The 17,789-nt window shown below is 69.5% G+C and overlaps 4 protein-coding genes across 6 annotated transcripts; 2 read left to right on the top strand and 2 right to left on the bottom strand.

The window, feature by feature from the left end:
- The first annotated feature begins 90 nt into the window (after window positions 1-90).
- On the top strand, window positions 91-4,064 carry DEF8 (differentially expressed in FDCP 8 homolog). Its single transcript, XM_035566238.2, has 10 exons — window positions 91-371; window positions 467-616; window positions 1,297-1,438; window positions 1,515-1,679; window positions 1,887-2,014; window positions 2,235-2,348; window positions 2,720-2,800; window positions 2,907-3,047; window positions 3,176-3,285; window positions 3,396-4,064. The coding sequence occupies exons 1-10, from the start codon at window positions 156-158 to the stop codon at window positions 3,496-3,498; spliced, it is 1,350 nt and encodes a 449-aa protein (XP_035422131.1). The 5' UTR covers window positions 91-155; the 3' UTR covers window positions 3,499-4,064.
- Window positions 4,065-4,417: 353 nt separating this feature from the next.
- On the bottom strand, window positions 4,418-7,482 carry DBNDD1 (dysbindin domain containing 1). The gene is made up of 4 exons (XM_035566247.2): window positions 7,349-7,482; window positions 5,398-5,544; window positions 5,055-5,195; window positions 4,418-4,974 (listed from the first exon to the last, which is right to left on the bottom strand). Exons 1-4 carry the CDS (start codon window positions 7,377-7,379, stop codon window positions 4,814-4,816), a joined length of 480 nt encoding a protein of 159 aa, XP_035422140.1. The 5' UTR covers window positions 7,380-7,482; the 3' UTR covers window positions 4,418-4,813.
- A 524-nt stretch (window positions 7,483-8,006) lies between these two features.
- Window positions 8,007-15,778, top strand: GAS8 (growth arrest specific 8). 2 transcript variants are annotated; one of them, XM_035566258.2, is made up of 11 exons: window positions 8,007-8,064; window positions 8,242-8,331; window positions 9,333-9,530; window positions 9,722-9,928; window positions 10,467-10,521; window positions 11,125-11,330; window positions 11,618-11,785; window positions 12,155-12,241; window positions 13,440-13,649; window positions 15,140-15,205; window positions 15,478-15,778. In XM_035566258.2, exons 1-11 carry the CDS (start codon window positions 8,062-8,064, stop codon window positions 15,625-15,627), a joined length of 1,440 nt encoding a protein of 479 aa, XP_035422151.1. In that variant the 5' UTR covers window positions 8,007-8,061; the 3' UTR covers window positions 15,628-15,778. The 2 variants fall into 2 exon arrangements, with proteins under 2 accessions (XP_035422151.1, XP_050569156.1); XM_050713199.1 differs by lacking the exon at window positions 8,242-8,331 and having other exon boundaries at window positions 8,043-8,064.
- Window positions 15,760-17,597, bottom strand: LOC118257862 (5-hydroxyisourate hydrolase-like). 2 transcript variants are annotated; one of them, XM_035566260.2, is made up of 4 exons: window positions 17,439-17,597; window positions 16,435-16,574; window positions 16,163-16,298; window positions 15,760-15,932 (listed from the first exon to the last, which is right to left on the bottom strand). In XM_035566260.2, exons 1-4 carry the CDS (start codon window positions 17,499-17,501, stop codon window positions 15,843-15,845), a joined length of 429 nt encoding a protein of 142 aa, XP_035422153.1. In that variant the 5' UTR covers window positions 17,502-17,597; the 3' UTR covers window positions 15,760-15,842. The 2 variants fall into 2 exon arrangements, with proteins under 2 accessions (XP_035422153.1, XP_035422152.1); XM_035566259.2 differs by lacking the exon at window positions 17,439-17,597 and having other exon boundaries at window positions 16,435-17,174.
- Between the last annotated feature and the right edge of the window lie 192 nt (window positions 17,598-17,789).

Below are 17,789 nucleotides of genomic sequence, written 5' to 3'. Positions count from 1 at the left end.
CGCTGCGCACTCCGCCGGCCGCCAGGGGGGGCAGGAGGGGGGAGTGGCGAGGGGGGGCCCCGCCCCCACGCCGCGGGCGGGGCCGGTACCGGGGGCGGCGCTCAGCCGGTGCGGTGCCGTGCCGGTGCCGGTGCGGTGCCGGTGGCGGTGCGGCGATGGCGTACGACGAGAAGCTGGCCCGGTTCCGGCAGGCTCACCTCAACCCCTTCAACAAGGGCCCCGAGCCTCCCGCCGGGGGGGGACCCGAGGAGCCGCCCCCCGGTGCCCCCCCGCCGGCTGCCCGGCGGCCGGAGCCGTGCCCGGGGGACGCCGAGAGCCCGGAGCGCCCCATGGACCTGGGGCTGGCCGAGGACCACTTCTCGCGGCCCGTGGTGAGTGGGGCGGTCGGGGAGCGGGGGCTGGGGGGGTCGGGGACCGGGGGCTGCAGCCCCCCGCTCCCCCCGTCCCGTCCCGTCCCGTCCCGCAGGGCCTGATCCTGGCGCCCGACGTGCGGCAGCTGCGCCGCGCCATCGAGGAGTGCAAGCGGGCCATCCTGGCGCTGCCCGAGCACTCGGAGCGGCAGAAGGACGCCGTGGTGCGCCTCATCCACCTCCGGCTCAAGCTGCAGGAGCTGCAGGTGCGGCCGGGGGCTCCGGGGGGGGGGGGGGGCGGGGGGTTGGAGCAGGGGGTTGGGTGTCCTGCGGGGGTCCTGAGGGTTCCGGGGGTCCTGAGGGGGTCCTGAGGGCCCTGGAGAAGGGGTCCTGGGGGCCCTGGAGAGGGGGTCCTGAGGGTCCTGGGGGCCCTGGAGAGGGGTTCTGAGGGTCCGGGGGGGGTCCTGAGGGTCCGGGAGGGTCCTGGGGGCCCTGGAGAGGGAGTCCTGAGGGTCCTGGGGGCCCTGGAGAGGGGTTCTGAGGGTCCGGGGGGGTCCTGGGGGCCCTGGAGAGGGGGTCCTGAGGGTCCTGGGGGCCCTGGAGAGGGGTTCTGAGGGTCCGGGGGGGGTCCGGGGGGGTCCTGGGGGCCCTGGAGAGGGGGTCCTGAGGGTCCTGGGGGCCCTGGAGAGGGGTTCTGAGGGTCCTGGGGGGGTCCTGAGGGTCCCAGGGGTTCTGGAGAGAGGGCCTGAGGGTCCGAGGGGGGTCCTGCGGGTGCTGGGGGGGTCCTGGGGGCCCTGGAGGGGGGGTTCTGAGGGTTCTGGGGGGGTCCTGAGGGCCCTGGGGGCCCTAGAGAGTGGGGTTCTGGGGGTCTGGGGGGCGTCCTGAAGGTCCCAGGGTGGGAGTCTGTGGCTCTGGGCAGGCCCACACTGACCCCCGCCGCCCGCAGGACCCCGACGAGGAGGAGCCCAACATCCGCGTGGTGCTGGAGCACCGCTTCTACAAGGAGAAGAGCAAGAGCGTCAAGCAGACGTGCGACAAGTGCAGCACCATCATCTGGGGGCTCATCCAGACCTGGTACACCTGCACAGGTGGGTCGGGGGCCCAGACACCCCCCCCCCGCCACGTCCCCTCCCCGGCCCCACGCTGACGGCCGCCTGCCCGCAGGGTGCTACTACCGGTGCCACAGCAAGTGCCTGCCCCTGGTCACCAAGCCCTGCGTCAGGTCCAAGGTGAGCCACCAGGCCGAGTACCAGCTCAGCATCTGCCCTGAGAGCGGGCTGGACAGCCAGGACTACCGCTGCGCCGAGTGCCGGGCACCCATCGCCCTCCGTAAGGCGCCGGGGGGCTGTGGGAGGGGGGCGTTGGGGCTCTGGGGGCTGCGTGGGGCTGGGGAGAGCTGGAGGTGGGGGCTCTGGGGCTGTGGGGGGCTGGGTCTGGGACCCCAGCATCGCCCTCTGGGTGCTCTGCGCATCCCGGGGTGCGGCGGCGGTGCCGGTGTGGCTGCGGGTGCCGGTACCGACGCGTGTGCCGCCGCAGGGGGGGTGCCCAGTGAGGCCCGGCAGTGCGACTACACCGGCCTCTACTACTGCAGCAGCTGCCACTGGAACGACCTGGCCGTCGTCCCCGCCCGCGCCATCCACAACTGGGACTTTGAGCCCCGCAAGGTGCCCGTGGTGCTGGTGGGGGCCGCGGGGTCTCTTGGGGGGGATCACTCGGGAGGGCATGTCCCCGGGCAGGGGTCCCTGGGGGCTGCGTCCCTGGGTGGAGGCCACTTGGGGGGCTGTGACTCTGTTATGGGGTCCTGGGGGGGGCCAGCTCCCTGGTCCGTGGGGACTGGGAGGCCCCAGTGTCCCTGGGCGCAGGGTGACGGTGGCGGGCACGCAGGTGTCGCGCTGCAGCATGCGGTACCTGGCGCTGATGGTGTCGCGGCCCGTGCTGAAGCTGCGGGAGATCAACCCCCTGCTCTTCAACTACGTGGAGGAGCTGGTGGAGATCCGGGTGAGCGCGGTGGGGCCGCGGGCGGGCAGGGGCTGGGGGGGGGACGGGGACCCCAGGATGGGGCTGGTGGGAGGGATGGCATTAAGTGGGGAGGGGGCTGGGGCCAGCAGCGCCTGCTGGGGGCTGGGAAGGGGGAGCAGGGCAAGGTGGGGGGCGGCGCTGACTGGAGGTGTGGGGGTACCTGAACTGCTGCAGGGCTGGGGCTGACCCAGCGTGGCCTTGTCCCTGTCCCCAACCTGTTCCTGTCCCCATATCCTCTCCCGCTCCCACACCATTACCTCAATCTCATCCCTGTCCCTGTCTCCATCCTGCCCCTGCCACCACCTCTTCCTGTCTCCTCCCTGTCCCTGTCCCCCCGCGCCCACCCGCAGAAGCTGCGCCAGGACATCCTGCTGATGAAGCCGTACTTCATCACCTGCAAGGAGGCGATGGAGGCACGGCTGCTGCTGCAGGTCAGGCCTGGCCTCAGCGGGAGGGAGGGAGGCCGAGGCCAGGGAGGCCCCCGGGCGCGTGGGCACGGCGGTGACGGGCGCAGCGCTGACGTCTGCCCGCCCACAGCTGCAGGACCGGCAGCACTTTGTGGAGAACGACGAGATGTACTCGCTGCAGGACCTCATCGACATTGAGGCCGGGCGCCTGAGCTGCTCCCTGACCGAGATCCACACCCTCTTCGCCAAGCACATCAAGCTGGACTGCGAGGTGAGCGGGGTGGCTTTGGGCACGGCCCCGTGGGGCCAGAGCCACGTGGAGGGTGTGTGTGGGGGGGTCTTTGGGGGTCCCTGCCAAGCACCCAGGTACCAGAGCCCCTCTGCCCCCTCTCGCCGCAGCGCTGCCAGGCGAAAGGCTTCGTGTGCGAGCTCTGCAAGGAGGGCGACGTGCTTTTCCCCTTCGACAGCCACACCTCGGTGTGCACCGACTGCTCCGCCGTCTTCCACAGGTACGGCGGGTGCCGGTGCCTCGCTGCGTTCCCCTCGGGCGCTGCGGCAGGGGGGGCCGGGCAGCTCCGGGGCCCTTCCCGGCGTTCCCTGACGCGTCCCTTCCCCGCAGGGACTGCTACTACGACAACTCCACCACGTGCCCCAAGTGCGCCCGGCTCAGCCTGCGGAAGCAGTCCCTCTTCCAGGACTCCGTGGCCGAGGCAGAGCCCTAGGGAGGGCCCAGCCCCAGGCGTGGGCTCTGCAGGCTCCCAGCCCGTGGCCCCGGCTCTGCCGCGAGCGCGCCAGCGGAGCCGGAGGAACGGGCTCTGCCAGGAAGGGCAAGGGTGCCAGGACGGGGCTGAGGCTGCCCTGGATTTCTCTCCATCTCCACGCGCTCCCAAAGGGCTGGGCAGGGTGTGCGGGAGGAGAGCCGGGAGCTGGGGGGGGGGGGGGTCCTGCCCTGGGGGGGCTGCCGGCAGCCACCGTGCATGGCCCTGCCTGGTTGGACACTACCTGCTTGGATGCTGCTGGCGTGGGGGAAATACCACTTGGTTTTGTTCCCCCTGCTCCATGGGACACACTTTAGCACAGTGAAGGACAGGGCCAAGGGGTTGGGGGGAAAGAGGGGGGGGGGAGTTAAGGGCAGTGCCCGTGTGTGACACTACGGCAGGGGTCCTGCACGCTGCTGGTCCCCCCCCACTCTCGCGGTTGCTCGCTGCTGCTCGTGGAAGCCCCCACTGCGTGTGGCCCCCCACCCGTGTCCTGTCCCCCAACACTGCTCCTGCAACACTCGCCCGGTCTCTGTCGCAGCAGCGTGGCCTTTTTGCACAGCGCCGCAGTCGTGACCCCATCTGGGGGCTGCTTCTGGCAGAGCGGGGGGTCACCGGCTGGGGCTGGGGGGGCTTCGGTGGGCTGGGGGGGGGGGGGGGGGGGGGCACCGGGGCAGGCCCTCACGCACGGGGTCTGGTTCTCCTGCCTCACAGGCTCCCCTGCATCCCTCCCCATTGCCTGCCCTACGCCTGGTGCTGCTCCTGCAGGGGCTCCCCCCGCTGGCGGCACAGGGTCCCCTCTAAGCCGCCTCCACCTCTGGCAGCTCCCCCCCAACTGGGGGTCGCATCCCCCCCTTTCCCCCAGTGACGGGGCAGAGCCGTGGCCGTGGGTCGCTCGGTTTTACCGGTACACACAGCTGCTACATGGTGGCGGGTGGTACGGCGCGGGCACCGCGCGGCTCCTGGCCCCACCGAGCCGGGGCTCCCGGGGGCCAGGACCACGGCGGAAGGGAGGTGGGGGCCGGGCAGCGCGGCCCCCTTTGTGCTACAGGGCCGGGAGGGGCCGGTTCCCCCTCCCCACCAGGCCACCGGCTTTGGCATCGCTTGGTACCCGCGGGCTGGGGCTGCCCCCGCCGCCCAGGGCCACCCCCGGCACCCCAGCCAGTCCTTCGCCCCGCACGGCTTTTCCCAGGCGGGGCATGGGGAACGCAGTCGGAAAACGCTGAGGATGAGGCGCAGGGCCCGTCCCCGGGCCCGTCCCCACCGCCTGGGGCAGCTCCTACTCCTGCTGCGGCCGCTCCACCGCCAGGAAGGCGTCCACGGCGCCTGGCTGCAGCTCTGAGTCGCTGAGGTGCTTCTTCTCCCGGCCCTGCTCCCGCGCGCGGGTCCAGGAGGGCGAGCGCAGGTACCCTGCCCGCGGCATGGCCTGTGGGTGCAGCCCTGCGGGGACGGCAGGCTCAGCCCGTGCCCCCCCCCCGGGGGACGGCAGCGGGACGGGGCGCGGGCGGCCGGTCGCTCACCGCTGGGCGATTCTCCGGCCGCGTTCTCCTCGTCGGAATCGGCGAAGACCTCGGCCAGCTCCTGGTCCGACATGTCGGTCAGCTCCGTCAGGTCGAGCAGGTCGAAGTGCACCTCCAGCGAGGACACGCTGCTCAGCGGCTCTGCGGGCAGCGGGACGGGGGTGGGCACGGCCGGGCACCGCGGCGCCAGGGTGGGGACGGCGGGGCTGGGGGCCCTGGGGGGAGCCGAGGGTGCTGGGCGGGGACCCAGGGAGGGACGAGGGGCTGAGGGGGACAGTGACCAGTGGGGGGGGGGGGGGGGGGGGGCCTGGGGCAAGCAAGGGGGCGCGGGGGCCGCACTCACGTCTCCGCTCGGTGACCTGCAGCAGGCTGGCGGTGGGGATGGGGATGCCGCCCTGCTCCTCCACGGGGACGTCGGGGGCCTCCTCAGCCGTCCCGGGGACAGGGGTCCCCGCCGTTCGCTCCGGGGCCAGCGTCTCCTTGCCCAGCTCTGCAGAACCGGCACCTGCCACGTTGGTGCGGGGCCGGGGCAGTGACGGCAGCTCCCTCCCGCGGCCCCGCCGCCTGCCTGGGGCTCTCCGGCTGAGGGGGCTGCGGGTCCCCGGGACCCCCGCGGAACAGGCAGCGCTCCGAGGCAGCTGCCGTGGGCCCCGCCAGCCCCGGTGCCGGCAGCCCCCCGCCCCTCGCAGCCCCTTTGTGTCGGCGAGACAAAAGCGCAGCCTGTTCGGAGGCCGGAGCCCAGACAAGAGGCGTTTTGTCTCCTGGGGAGAGCTGGGGGGGAACGGGCAGACACGGCACGGTGCGTGCTGGGCGGCCCCTCTTTGGGGGGGGACAGCCGGGGCTGGGCTGGCTCCGAGCACGGCCGAGAGACCCCCCCCCCCCCGTGCGTGGGGTGGCACCAGGCACCGCGGTGGCACGCACGGCCCCCAGCCCGCCCGGTGTCACGGCTGCAGGTGAGCAGACCCAGCCGCGTGCCACTGGGCCCCGCCACCGGTTCGCTGCCGGGTGAGATGGCGCAGGGCGCAGGGACAGGCTCGTCGGGGCAGGGGGTCACCTCCTCCCCCCGGGGAGGTGGCAGCGTGGTGGGGCAAGGGGCAGAACCCCCCCCCCCTTCCCCCCCCCCCCCCCCCCCCCAAAGGAGACAGCACAAGAAAGGGGGAATTTCAGGGACATTTGGCTGCGGTGCTCGGCGCAGAGGGCAGCAGGCGGCCCGTGCGCCTGCCCCGACAGCGGCTGCACCGTGCCCTGGGCTCGCAAGGCGGGACGGGGCCCCCACCACTGCCGCCACCTTCCCTCCGGCAGGGAAACCGGCTCCCCACCCCGCTCCTCGTCCAGGAGCAACCCCGTACGCACCCGTCCCCACGCCCGGGGGAGATGTGGGGCTGCCCCCCGCCACCACCCCATGCACCACAGCCCCGGTGGGTGACGTCCCCGTTCCCCCCCACCCCGGCGTAGCCCCCACCCACCGGGGCGCTGCTCCCTGCCGCAGCAATCCCCCGTGGCCCCCGCGCTGCTGGGCTTCGGCCGCCGCTCGGGCTCCCCGGCGAGGAGCGGGGGGCCGGCAGCAGGGCTCGGCGCGCTGCTGACTCACGTCAACCGCAGGGTGAGACAGCACCGGGCTCCGGCCACCCCAACCGGGGGGCTCCGGCCGCCTCGACGGGTCCCCGACCCCGCTAAAGGGCCCGGCGCGGCGGGAGGGCACGGCGGGCTTGTGGCCGGGGCGGTGGCACCGCCGCGTGCGGGGCACACGCAGGAGGGACGGGCGCGCGCGGGAGCTGCTCGATGCCACCGGCGTGACCCCGCTGCGGCGCCGGGGACCCCCCCGGCCGCACCCCCGGGGCCGCCACCCCCGTCCCCGGGCGCTGCAGGCGGGCGGCAGCCCCGGCACCCCCGTGTCTGAGGGTGCCCCGCGCACACCTCGCCCCCTGCCCCAGGTGAAGCCCCCCCCCCCCCCCCCGGTAATGCGGGGCAGGGGGCTGAGATGTGCTCCCCCCCCCCCCCCCCGGGTCCCCCGCCCCACAGACACCCCCCTGCACACCCTCACGCTCCCCTGGTGCACGCATGCACCCCCTGACACACCCCCTGCGCCCCCCCCCCATTGCACACCCCCCCCCTTGCACACCTACCCTTGCACACACACCCCCCTTGCACACCCCCCCTTGCACACCCACCCCTTGCACACCCCCCTCCGTCCCCCCGAGCCCCTCCGTCCCCCGCCGCCCCCCCCGGGGCCCCGGTGATGGGCTCGCCGCTGCCGTTGCCACCGCCCCCCCCCCCGCCCCATCCCCGCTCACCTGCGGCGCCGCCCGCTCCCGGAGCCTCCATGGGCCGGACCGGGCCGGGCCGAACCGGGCCGGTGCCGGTGCCGGTGCTGGGCGGGGCGGGCCCGGTGCCAGCCCGCAGCCCGCACGCTCCTGCCCGCCGCGGCGGGGGCGGGGATGGGGGCGGTGCGGGGGCGGGGGCCGGGCCCGGGGCCGCGGGGGGGGCGGCTCATCCTGCCCGGGGGGGGGCGGCGGGCACCGGGACCCGGAGCGGACAGACCGGGGGCTGCGGGAGGGGGCGCGGGGGGGAGCACCGGAGGGGTGCGGGGCACCGGGAGCGAGGCGGGGCCTCGGGCACCGTGGGGGTCCCGGTGCGGGGGTCCCGCGGCTGCGGATCCGGGGGTGCTGAGGGGCCCCGGGGATGCACCGGGGGGGGGGGGCGGGACCGGGACGCACCGGGGCGGGGTGTGGGGGGCCGTGGGGCGGCGCGGGGCTCCCGGAGGGCCGAGGGGCCCCGCGGGCCGCAGCGCAACGGCTCCGGATCGGGGGTGCCGGGGGGCAGCGGGGCCGCGGGCCCGGCCGGGACCCGGAGCGGCGGCGGCCGCGGCTGGGCCGGACCCGGAGCGGGCCCCGCCGCCGTTACCGGGGCCGGGCCCGCGTTGCTAGGGGGCGGGGCCTCCGCCGCGCAACTCTCGCGAGAGCTGCCCGCGCGTTGCCAGGGAGACGGCGGCGGGGCCCCGGCCGCCATGGTGGGGACCGGGGCCGGGACGGGGGGACCGGGGGACCGGGGGGGGGGGAACCGGGGGCCGGGGCCCGGCGGTGGGGGAGCCCCGGGGGGTGCGGGCGCGGCGCTGAGGGGCCCCCGGTCCCCCCCGTCCCGGCGCTTCCTCCCCGCGTAACGCGCTCCGTGTCCTCCGTTCCCTCAGGCGCCCAAAAAGGCCGGGAGGAAGGGGAAGGGCGGCAAGGCCCCGGCCGTGGCGGACGCCTCGGGCCCCGAGGAGATGAGCAGGGAGCAGGTAACGGCCCGGCCCCGGGGCTGCCGCCTGCGGGGCGCTGCTGGCCGGGCAGGGGGGTGACGGGTGGCGGGGGCCGTGGGGACCCGCTCGGCGTCCGGGCCCGTGCCCGACACACGGCGGTGCTGGGCCTGCGGCCCTCACAGAGCCCGCTCGGCGCTTCTCCTGCGGGGAGCAGCTCCCTCAGCATCGTGCTTCTGCTGTGCCGTGGCCTGCTGCTCTCCTCCTCGGGCTCTCGCTGTCTTTGCCCTCGTCCCTTAACCCTGGCGCCCTGTTCTCTCGTGTCGGCGTCCTGCTAGCGTGGAAATGTCCTGGGAAAGGTGCCTCTGATGGGAGTCCGTTATTTGAGCAAGTGTTTTGTGGCGTTTCCTTCAGAAAGTGGCCTGGCTGGCCAATTCTGCTGGAATCAGTTTCCCTCTGCGTTCAGTGCCTTTCTGGGGTGAGCAGGCTCATCTCCACAGGTGGCTGCACTTGTTCCCAGCCGTACGATCACTCAGCCTGCGGCACTCTCAGCACGTCCCAAATCGCGCTGTGCTCGGGGCAGGAGGCTTCCCTAGGGACAGCGAGGGCAGGCCATGGCTGCCCAACGTGGGCCTGTTGTGCTGGGTGCCTAACGAGCATAGGAGGAGACGGTCCTGACCTGGGCGATCGCACTCCCAGGAGAAGATCTTGCATGTCTCGGTATTATCTAGCACCTGAGAACGTGTTACTGGCTACTGGGAGACAGAATGCCCAAGCCCTGGCTGCTTAGGGTAGGAGGAGATTTTGTCACTCCTTTTCCAGAGGCCGGTGGGTCACTGTCATGTCCTGGGCTCTCCCCACCCCATCCCCACTTTTTGTCCTCCCCTCCTCTGTCCCAGTAGAGGCTACCGTGTTCTGCAGGTTTACGACAGAGCTCACCACGGATATCTTGAGAAGATCTTTGGGTCGGCACGTTTTTCAGGGGAGCCGTCTGTCCCAGGCCTCCTTTTCCCACTACCTGCTTCCTTCTCTTGGCTTTGCAGCTGGGGGAGCACATCGTGCGTCTCCGGGAGGAGCTGGATCGGGAACGGGAAGAGCGCAACTACTTCCAGCTGGAGCGCGACAAGATTCACACGTTCTGGGAGATCACCCGCCGGCAGCTGGAGGAGAAGAAAGCAGAGCTGCGTAACAAGGACCGCGAGATGGAGGAGGCGGAGGAGCGGCACCAAGTGGAGATCAAGGTGGGAGGGGGAAACGGCTGGGATGTGTGCGTGCCCTGAGCCCTGGGCGAGAGGCAGCAGGTCCGAGGAGGTGAGGGACGGGGGCAGAGGAGGAGCTGGGCAGGATACAAGCCGGGAGCATCTCGGCCAACATCCCAGCTTCAGGTGTTTTCCTGCTGAAACCCGTCACCTGCTCGCTGGCTTGTCTCTAGGTTTACAAGCAGAAGGTGAAGCACTTGTTGTACGAGCACCAGGAAAACCTCACCGAGCTGAAGGCAGAGGGCACCCTGTCCATGAAGGGGGCCCAGAAGGATCACTGGGCCCAGGAGATGGAGCTGCGCAAAGACATGCGCTCCTTAAAGGTGGAGCTGAAGGAGCAAGAGCTGGCCAACGAGGTGGTGGTGAAAAACATGCGCCTGGTAGGTGCCTGGCAGGGCAGCAGGGGCTGGAGCCGTGTGTGAGGTGCCTCTGCCTCAGAGGGAAGCAGTGGGGCTGCTGTCTGAGCCCTCCCAGCCATGGTGTGTGAGCAGGAGACTGTCTCCTCTGCTGTCTTGGTGAGGTGGGAATGGGGTTTTCTGCAGATCCCGGTGTTGGATGTACTTAAAGGCACTGGAAAGACAGCACAGAATCAGGGAGGAGAGCTTTCTGGGGCAATTTCTATGAAATCCCTCCTACAGCAGGGCACTAGCAGTGGCTCAAAGCGCCTGAGAACAGCTGGAGAACCTACTGTGCCACTTTGCTCAGATAACATGGGGTTCATGCCGTGGTGGGAGCCTTTCCCAGGGAGCAGGACGGGTTTTGGCTGCCTGCTGGGGTGGCTCCTGGCTGCTGGAACCCAGGCCCCATGGCTGGGCCTGGCCTGGAGGCCCGCGTGAACCTCGGGGACTGGGTTGTGTAGTGATGCAGTGACCTCAGGACTGGGTTGTCCGCCTCTCACATGAAACTTCTCCCTAACAGAAGCAAGAGGAAGAGATCACGCGGCTGTGCAACGACTTCGAGAGACAAGTGAAAGGTCAGGCCGTGCTCGGGTCCCTGTGTCAGCACGCTGGGGAAGGCTCCTCCGAGCTCCACTGCACTCTTGGTTCCGTGGAGCAGAAAGGGGCTGCTTCCCCCTCCCAGTGCTCGCTCCCCATGCCCGCGGGCTGCCAGGCTGCATGGCCAGCAGCGCTGCCTGAGCTGAACTCCCAGCCTGGTGGGGACGTGCCGTGGAAATGGGGCCGGGAGGGCCGCCTGTCGCGCGAGCTGGAGGGTGGAGGCAGGGCTCTCGCTGCTGCCAGCCTGTGTCACTGAGCTCCACTGCCTGGCTCGGCGGCTGGAGGAGCCCTCGCAGATGGAAGTCCTGGCTCCAGTGCCCCTCTCGGGGGACGCTTCAGGTTCTCACGGGCTGACTTGGAGCTTTTCCATGTCCTGTTTCCAGAATGTTATTTCTGGGCTCTACTCGGTCTGGTCCCAGCGTAACTGCTCTGTATGCTGGTGGCAGCTGCGGTGGGGCTGTTAACGAGCGCCTTGTCCTCGAGTGATGCTGCAGTGGGATGCACTGGGCTGGTGCTCGCTAACACCAATGCACTGGGCTGGTGCTTGCTGTCCTTACTCAGCCCCCTGTGCGCTTCCCCAGAGATTGAGGCCAAGTACAGCAAGAAGATGCAAGTGCTGCGGGATGAGCTTGACTTGCGCCGGAAGACTGAGATCCATGAGGTAGAGGAGAGGAAAAACAACCAGATCAGTGAACTGATGAAGAACCACGAGAAGGCCTTCAGTGAGATCAAGAACTACTACAACGATATCACCCTCAAAAACCTGGCACTCATCAGCTTGCTCAAGGTACTGCCTGCCTGCTCCCTGACCCCGCTGCCGCAGCCCTGGCTTGTAGTGTCACCCGTCCACCATGGGGCTGCTCCTGTAAGGACTTCACCCAGATCTGGCCAGCTCCCTGGTGGAGGTGCTGGTGCTGTCGTTCTCCTGCACACCATTAATACACAAAGCCCTTGTGCACAAGGAGATGTGGCTTGCTGGGCCAGCAGTGGGAGGGTGTCCCGACAGCACGAGGAGCTGGGCAGACCCTGCTGCACAGCCCCTCCGGGAGCCAGCGCTCATCTTCCCAAGAACAGGAGCAGATGGAGGAGATGAAGAAGAGAGAGAATCAGTTGGAAAAGGAGAAGGCAGACGTGCTGCTCCAGAACAAGCAACTGAAGGAGCCCCTGCAGCAGGCCCAGGAGCAGGTGTCTGAGCTGCAGAAGAAGTTGGCCCACTATGACATGGACAAGGAGGCTCTGACGGTGAGTCGCCAGCCCTGCTGCGAGCCCCTTTCTGTTCTTCCCTGAGTCACTGCAGCTGTTCCCTGGAGTGCAGTCGCTCAGCAGTGACCTCTGCCGCTCAGCAGAGAGCTGTTTGGCCAGATTGCTGAGCAAATGCCCCCGAGTCCCTTTCAGCTTAGTTGTGTGTAAGATCTCAGGTGGGACTCCAGGATTCTGTCAGGAAGAGAGAGAAGCAGCCCCTGCTGCAGAGAGGGGAGGGAGCTGTTGTGGGTGCAGCCTGCGTTTTCTCACCCCTCTCCCTTTGCTGGTCTCTCTCCTCCCTTGCCAGAACACATACCACCCGCCCCCCGGAGAAGCTTGCACTCTTTAACTGTCCCTTCCCGCTTGCAGAACACAAAAGCCCGTCTGAAAGTCATCCAGAAGGAACTGAAAGACCTTCAGTGGGAACACGAAGTGCTGGAGCAGCGGTTCAGTAAGGTGAGAGCTGCAGGTGGGTCCGGGCATCCAGTTTCCCTCTTTAAACAGGGTTAGGCACCGGGACTTAGCAGCGGCTGCCTACGCCGTGCTTAGCAGAGGGCTTTCCAAAGCCCTAATCTGGAGCCGCGTGTTAGCTGCCGCTTCCAACAAAGCTTATCGCGGCTTTGGCATCTCCCGTGCTCAGCAGACGGGCCCAGCCTTGTACTTTGCTGAGCAATCACGCATGTGCTGATGGTCCCCTCCTGGCCTGCTGGTGACAGGCTGCGGCGCTGGGTCACGAGAGGATCCGCGTGGAGAGGCTCCCGCTGCAGTGGGGAGAGCCAGCGACAGACTCCCTCGTTCTGCTGGTGTGTGGGTGTCGCTTCCCCTCTCGCCGTGCAGCCTCTTGAAGGAATGTTCGGTTGTCTGAATATCCTCCCAGACTCAGCCTCTCCCTTCCAGCTAACCCAGATAAATTTGTTGAGGCAGAACAGAGCTCATCTGCAATTCGTAGAAATCCCCAGGAATATGAACATTGATCTGAGGCCTCGTTAACAATCCATCATTAAGGCAGCAACGTATTCAGTGCAGTCAGAAATAGGCTTTGGAGGAGAAATCCTAATTAGGGCACTTATTAACTAGCTGTGAGCCAGGGACTCCTGCCAGCTGCAGGAAGGGGAGGAGGAGAGACCCCTGCATGCCGCGGGCCGCTCTCTGAGCTCTAAAACAGTCCCTGGGGGCAGAGCACTGGGGAGCCTGCAGTCGGGGCCAGGCCAAGTGGAGGGGGGAGCCCGCATTGCTTGGGGGGGACAGCGGGGGCCCGTTTGCTCCCTGCAGGGGCCCAGGAAGGGGGAGGTTTGCTTGCGGGGAGCCGAGCTGTTTGGAGGAGAGGTAGCTGGGCTACGCCGGGGTTTGAACAGCAGGGGCTGTACCGGGGCAGGTGCTGGTGGACGGGGTTCTTGCTGCTGGGGGTGTCCCGTGCCGGGGGACGGGGGAAGCAGAGCTGCAGGTGCCGAGGAGGTGCCAGCGCAGCAGGAGGGGGGGAAGCTGCGCTCCGGCACCTGCGTTCCCCGCGGGGTGCAGGTGCCGTGGGGACCGGCCCGGCTCTCGCTGGAGCAGGCAGGGTTGGGCGGCAGGGCCTGTTTGCTCCCAGCCCTGGGCGGCTGCCAGCGAGGGGGTCCCGGGGGCGGCGTGAAGCCGTGCCGTGTTTTCGGAGCAGGTGCAGGCGGAGCGAGATGAGCTCTACCAGAAGTTCACCAAAGCCATTAACGAGGTGCAGCAGAAGACGGGGTTCAAGAACCTGCTCCTGGAGCGCAAGCTGAAAGGACTCCTCGACATCCTGGAGAAAAAGGAGGTGGAGCTCAGCGAGGTCTTTGCAGCCTCCAACCTCGACCCGGGCGCCCTCTCCTTGGTCTCACACAAGCTGGAGGTACTGTGCGCTGCCGCAGGGCCCTGCGGAAGCAGTTCTCCCAGCAGGGCTGGCTCTTGAGGGGCAGAGCCTGCTCTGGGGCAGACCTTGGAGTGCGTGAGCGTGGCCAGGTGCTTTGTTCTGGGCAGTGCCAGGGCAGGCCCAGGCCGTGTGGCAGGAAATGCAGTCCCCATCCTCCCTGCACCACGGGTATCTGCCCAGATGGCCAGTCCCCAGCCCTGGGACGCTGCGACAAGCACCTCGGCCTGCTCGGGTGCTGAATGCCCCGTGTGAAGGGCCTGTAGCTGTCATGTCAGTCGTTCCCGGCACTCCCAGGGCTGTGCACGGTGCCGCAGGGCGCTCCGGCTCTCCCTCGAGAGCGAGGCGTGTGGGTGTAGGCGTTTGGCGCTGATCTCTCCCTCAGGCGGAGTCTGTTTGAAGGAGGATGGCCCCGGGCAGAGCAGTGCTCACCAGGTTTCTGTGCTGGCAGGTGGCTCCCGAGCGCACCGCTGAGCAGCAGGCTGCGAGCGGGGCCTGTGAGCGACCCGGGGCGCTCCGATTGCGGGGAGCCACCGCTGGCGAACCTTGCCCGTGCTCCTCTCCCGGCCTCTCTGGCTGCAGAGGCAGCGCAGGCTGGATCCCAGAGGCTCTGCAGTGTCTGGCGTGCTAAAAATACCTACGCAGAAAGCCTCAGCACGGTGCGGCGGCTCGGAGACCCACATTCCTGGAGCGTGCAGCAGCAGTAACTGGAGAAGCAGCATTTGTTTCAGGCTGGCTGGAGACGGGACGCAGGTTCCCTCCCCAGCTTGGCCACTGCTTCCCTGGCGCCCTCCTGCTCGCACCGCGCCACCTGCCCCATCCAGGGCCCCTCTGCGCTGGGTGGCAGCGATGCTCGTGGACTCCCCCTTGCCAGGGCACCTTAGGGATGAGCACGGCAGCAGCCCCAGGCTCCCGGTCTGTACGACAGGACAGCAGATGTGTCACCTACCAGCAGGTGCCACAGCAGCACGTTGGGAAACATTCCTGGGAAGGCGTCAAGGCGCCGCTGTCTCCCGCAGCTGCTGGGGTCCCTGAATTCCTTTGCTCAGCTGCCTCCAGCCACCGGCGCCTTCTTGGGGAGGCTCTCCCTGTAATTCCCTTGGTGCCGTGACGGCGGGGAGGTGCTGCGGGAGCAGGTGCTGCCGTCCGCCCCCGCTTGCAGCAGGGCAGGTGATGCTGGCGGTGGGGCTGAGCTGGCATTCGTGCTCTCGGTCTGGCAGGTCCCTGGGCCTTGCCTCTGCCCCGGGGCTGGCCGTCCCTGGCAGCGCTGGCCCCACGGGGACGGGGTGGTGGCCGCCTGCCCGGCTGTGCTGCGAGCTGCTCTGCTTCAGCCGCGTCCCGGTGCCAGCCCGGCCGCCGCGCAGCCGCTGCTCCGTGCGCTGTGCTGCGTGCTCCGGGCTGCAGCACGGCCCCAGGTCGATGTGCCCTCGGTGCCAGGCAGCCAAAGCCTAACGCGCCTCCTCCCCTTGCAGGACGTGCTCAGTTCCAAGAACAGCGCCATCGAGGACCTGCAGTTCCAGCTGGCCCGAGTCTGCAAGGTGAGGAAGGGGTCGGGGCATGCGGTGTAAGCCCTGGCGCTGGCCTCGCGCCGAGGGAAGGGAACTCGCAGCAGGCCAGCTGAGCTGCTTCATGCCCCGGAGTGCTGGCCCGGGCTGCGTTGCTCCCCTGTTCCCTGACTTTCCCCTGCAAATCGAGGCCGGTTCGGGGGTCCCCACCGTGCAGGGGGCTGCGGGGACCCTGCGCCCAGGCAAGGAGGGGCTGGGCTGGGCTTCGGGCTGGCGGAGCAGAACGTGGAGCATTTCTCTTCCAGGCGCACAACGACATGCTGCAGACGCTGGAGGCGAAGCTGACGGCTTTTGGGATCCCGCTGGACAACCTGGGCTTCAAGCCCCTGGAGAGCCCGGTGCTGGGCCAGGCCTTGGGGCAGGGCCCCGCGGGACTCGTGGCGGTGCCCACGTGACCCCAGGCAGCACCCATGGGTGCTGGCTGTGCTCGGGTGCTCCTGGGGCAGGGAGCAGGGCTGCGCCTGCCTCACGCCACCAGCATCCCACCCCAAGGAAGGTGATTTTTTTTTTTTCTTTGAGACTAAGGGTGCTGTTTGAATCCTTTAATGGTGTCAGTCGTGTGGTTTCCCCCCCAGCGACCGGCGGCCCTGCGGGGAGGATGGGCCTTGCCCTAGCTGCCCCGGTACGTTGTGTAGGAGTAGGGGCTGATCAGCAGCGGGATGTGCAGCTTCTGGGCTGGGTCGGTGATGGTGAAGACGACCTAGGGGAGAGCAGAAAGGGGGTGAGGGGGAGAAAGCCCCAGCCACAAGCTGCCCCTGTCCCTCTCCCTATCATCTGGGGGCCCTCCGAGCAGCGCAGCAGGAGAGGGCTGGGGGGAGAGAGCTCCTGCAAGCACGGACACCGCCTCCAGCCCCCCTGCAGCTCCGGCTGTGACCAGGGCTGGCTCCGAGGGGCACCAGGAGCCCTGCGCTCTGCCCTTCGGCCAGGTACCTCCACGAAGGGGTAGAAGCTGGTGTGCCCCAGGCTCTGCCAGTACTCCCCCGTCTCAAAGCGCAGCTTGTAGGTGCCAGCCTTAGCCTGCCCCGGAGGCAGGAGCGGCAGGCAGCGCCCGTCCTCGTCTGTCCACCTGAAAGCAGAAGGAGGCACAAGTCGGCTGGCCCTAAAAGCCTCCCCCCGTAGCTCTGTCAGCTGGGGGTCTCGGGGCGGGGGGGACGGGGTGGTGCCAGCACCCTCTGCCCCTTTGCCGCCGCCTGCTCTCCTACCTCTGCGCCAGCTCCCTCCACTGCGCCCCCGGCTCCTGCAGCTGGGCCAGGCGGAGGGCGAGGCGGGCGGCGGGCAGCCCCGTGGCCGTGTTCAGCACGTGGGTGGTCAGGGAGCCGCGCGGCCTCTCCGTGCCTCCAACCTGCAGCAGGGGAGTGACAAGGGCTGGGGTGCTCCCCGGCAGCGCTGTCCCACTCCCCGCCACCGCCACGCTGTGCCTCCCAGCACTCCACCCCGAGGAGTAATTATTTGGCATGGATAGCGGGGGGCTGAGGGGAACCCAGGGGGGGCAGTGCCCCAGCTGAGCATCCCCAGGTGGCCCCAGCCCGCTCCGGGGGTTCCTAGGGTCAGGCTGCCTGCGTGCCCCATCCCTGTGCACCCCGTGCTGGTGTCAGCGCAGCCGGGTCCCTCCGGGAACTTCTCCGTCCCCAGCACCCTGTTGTGCCTGCAGGACGCGGGTGCCCCCTGCCTGCCCGTGCCATGGGGCCAGCTGCCAGGTCCCAGGGGTGCACCCCGACACTCCCAAGGGCTGCCTGCGTGCCCAGGGCACCGCTGCCGTGCACGGCGTGGGCGCCCTGCTCGCCTTTCTGCCTGGAAGGAGGGCTGCCTGCCTGGGGCTGCCGGGCTTCCCCGTTCAGCCCCGTGTCGGTGTGCACCGAGGGGCCGCCGCGCGGGCTGGCCTGGCCCCCAGGGAGGAAGCGGCCATGTCCCTGTCGCCTTCCCGGCCTGCACCGATCGCGGTGTCACCACATCACGTGCGGCAGACGTTAACCCTGCAAGTGCGCCGGCGCTGCCTGGGGCTGGCAGCCAGCACGGGGTCGGGGCGCTGCACCTTCCCCTGCGGCAGCCCCTGGCCGTGCTCGGTGGGGTGAGACCCTCAGAGCTGCCGCAGCTGCTCCTCTGGGGCTGCCCCAAGTGCCTGCCCCTAGCCCAGGGCCGTCTGCGGGCTTTGGCTTCCCAGACCTTCAGCAGGCACAACAGCAAGCGAGGGCTCCCGGTGGCTTACCTGCCTCTCCTCCATCCTGCTCTGCCAGGTCCCCGTACCCGGTGCCACCCCGCAGGCTGCCATCCCCTGCCCCAGACACCTTCCCCAGGGAGCTGCCGGGGCCAGGCGCCGCTATCCCAGCACGCTCCTCCCTGGCTGGGCTGGCCGTGCAGGCGGCTCCCCTGCAGCCGGCACACCCCGGTGCCCCGACGGCACCCGTGCTCTGGCAGCACCGCAGCCCCGGGGGCTGGCAGACTCAAGTCTGGCTGGATTTGGGGGATTTTTTGGCAACCGGGACTGGTTGAGCCACAGTGGAGCTGCCAGCCCAGCCTCCCCCTGCAAAGAGCCCGGAGCGCGCGAGTGGGGCCGGGC

The sequence above is a fragment of the Cygnus atratus genome, chromosome 12, assembly GCF_013377495.2.
Source record: "Cygnus atratus isolate AKBS03 ecotype Queensland, Australia chromosome 12, CAtr_DNAZoo_HiC_assembly, whole genome shotgun sequence".
NCBI lineage: Eukaryota > Metazoa > Chordata > Aves > Anseriformes > Anatidae > Cygnus > Cygnus atratus.
This window is presented reverse-complemented; position numbering and strand designations above follow the sequence as displayed.

Coding starts and splice junctions, on each gene's coding strand:
- DBNDD1 (XM_035566247.2), bottom strand. CDS start 7,379: ATGGAGGCTCCGGGAGCGGGCGGCGCCGCAG. Junction 5,545..7,348: donor GGGAGCGGGCGGCGCCGCAG/GTGAGCGGGGAT, acceptor CCGGTTCTGCAG/AGCTGGGCAAGGAGACGCTG. Junction 4,975..5,054: donor GGCCGGAGAATCGCCCAGCG/GTGAGCGACCGG, acceptor CCGTCCCCGCAG/GGCTGCACCCACAGGCCATG.
- DEF8 (XM_035566238.2), top strand. CDS start 156: ATGGCGTACGACGAGAAGCTGGCCCGGTTCCGGCAGGCTCACCTCAAC. Junction 1,680..1,886: donor CCGGGCACCCATCGCCCTCC/GTAAGGCGCCGG, acceptor GTGCCGCCGCAG/GGGGGGTGCCCAGTGAGGCC. Junction 2,349..2,719: donor AGGAGCTGGTGGAGATCCGG/GTGAGCGCGGTG, acceptor GCCCACCCGCAG/AAGCTGCGCCAGGACATCCT.
- GAS8 (XM_035566258.2), top strand. Junction 9,929..10,466: donor TGGTGAAAAACATGCGCCTG/GTAGGTGCCTGG, acceptor TCTCCCTAACAG/AAGCAAGAGGAAGAGATCAC. Junction 15,206..15,477: donor AGCTGGCCCGAGTCTGCAAG/GTGAGGAAGGGG, acceptor TTTCTCTTCCAG/GCGCACAACGACATGCTGCA.
- LOC118257862 (XM_035566259.2), bottom strand. CDS start 16,688: ATGCCAAATAATTACTCCTCGGGGTGGAGTGCTGGGAGGCACAGCGTG. Junction 16,299..16,434: donor TGGAGGGAGCTGGCGCAGAG/GTAGGAGAGCAG, acceptor TTCTGCTTTCAG/GTGGACAGACGAGGACGGGC. Junction 15,933..16,162: donor GCTTCTACCCCTTCGTGGAG/GTACCTGGCCGA, acceptor GCTCTCCCCTAG/GTCGTCTTCACCATCACCGA.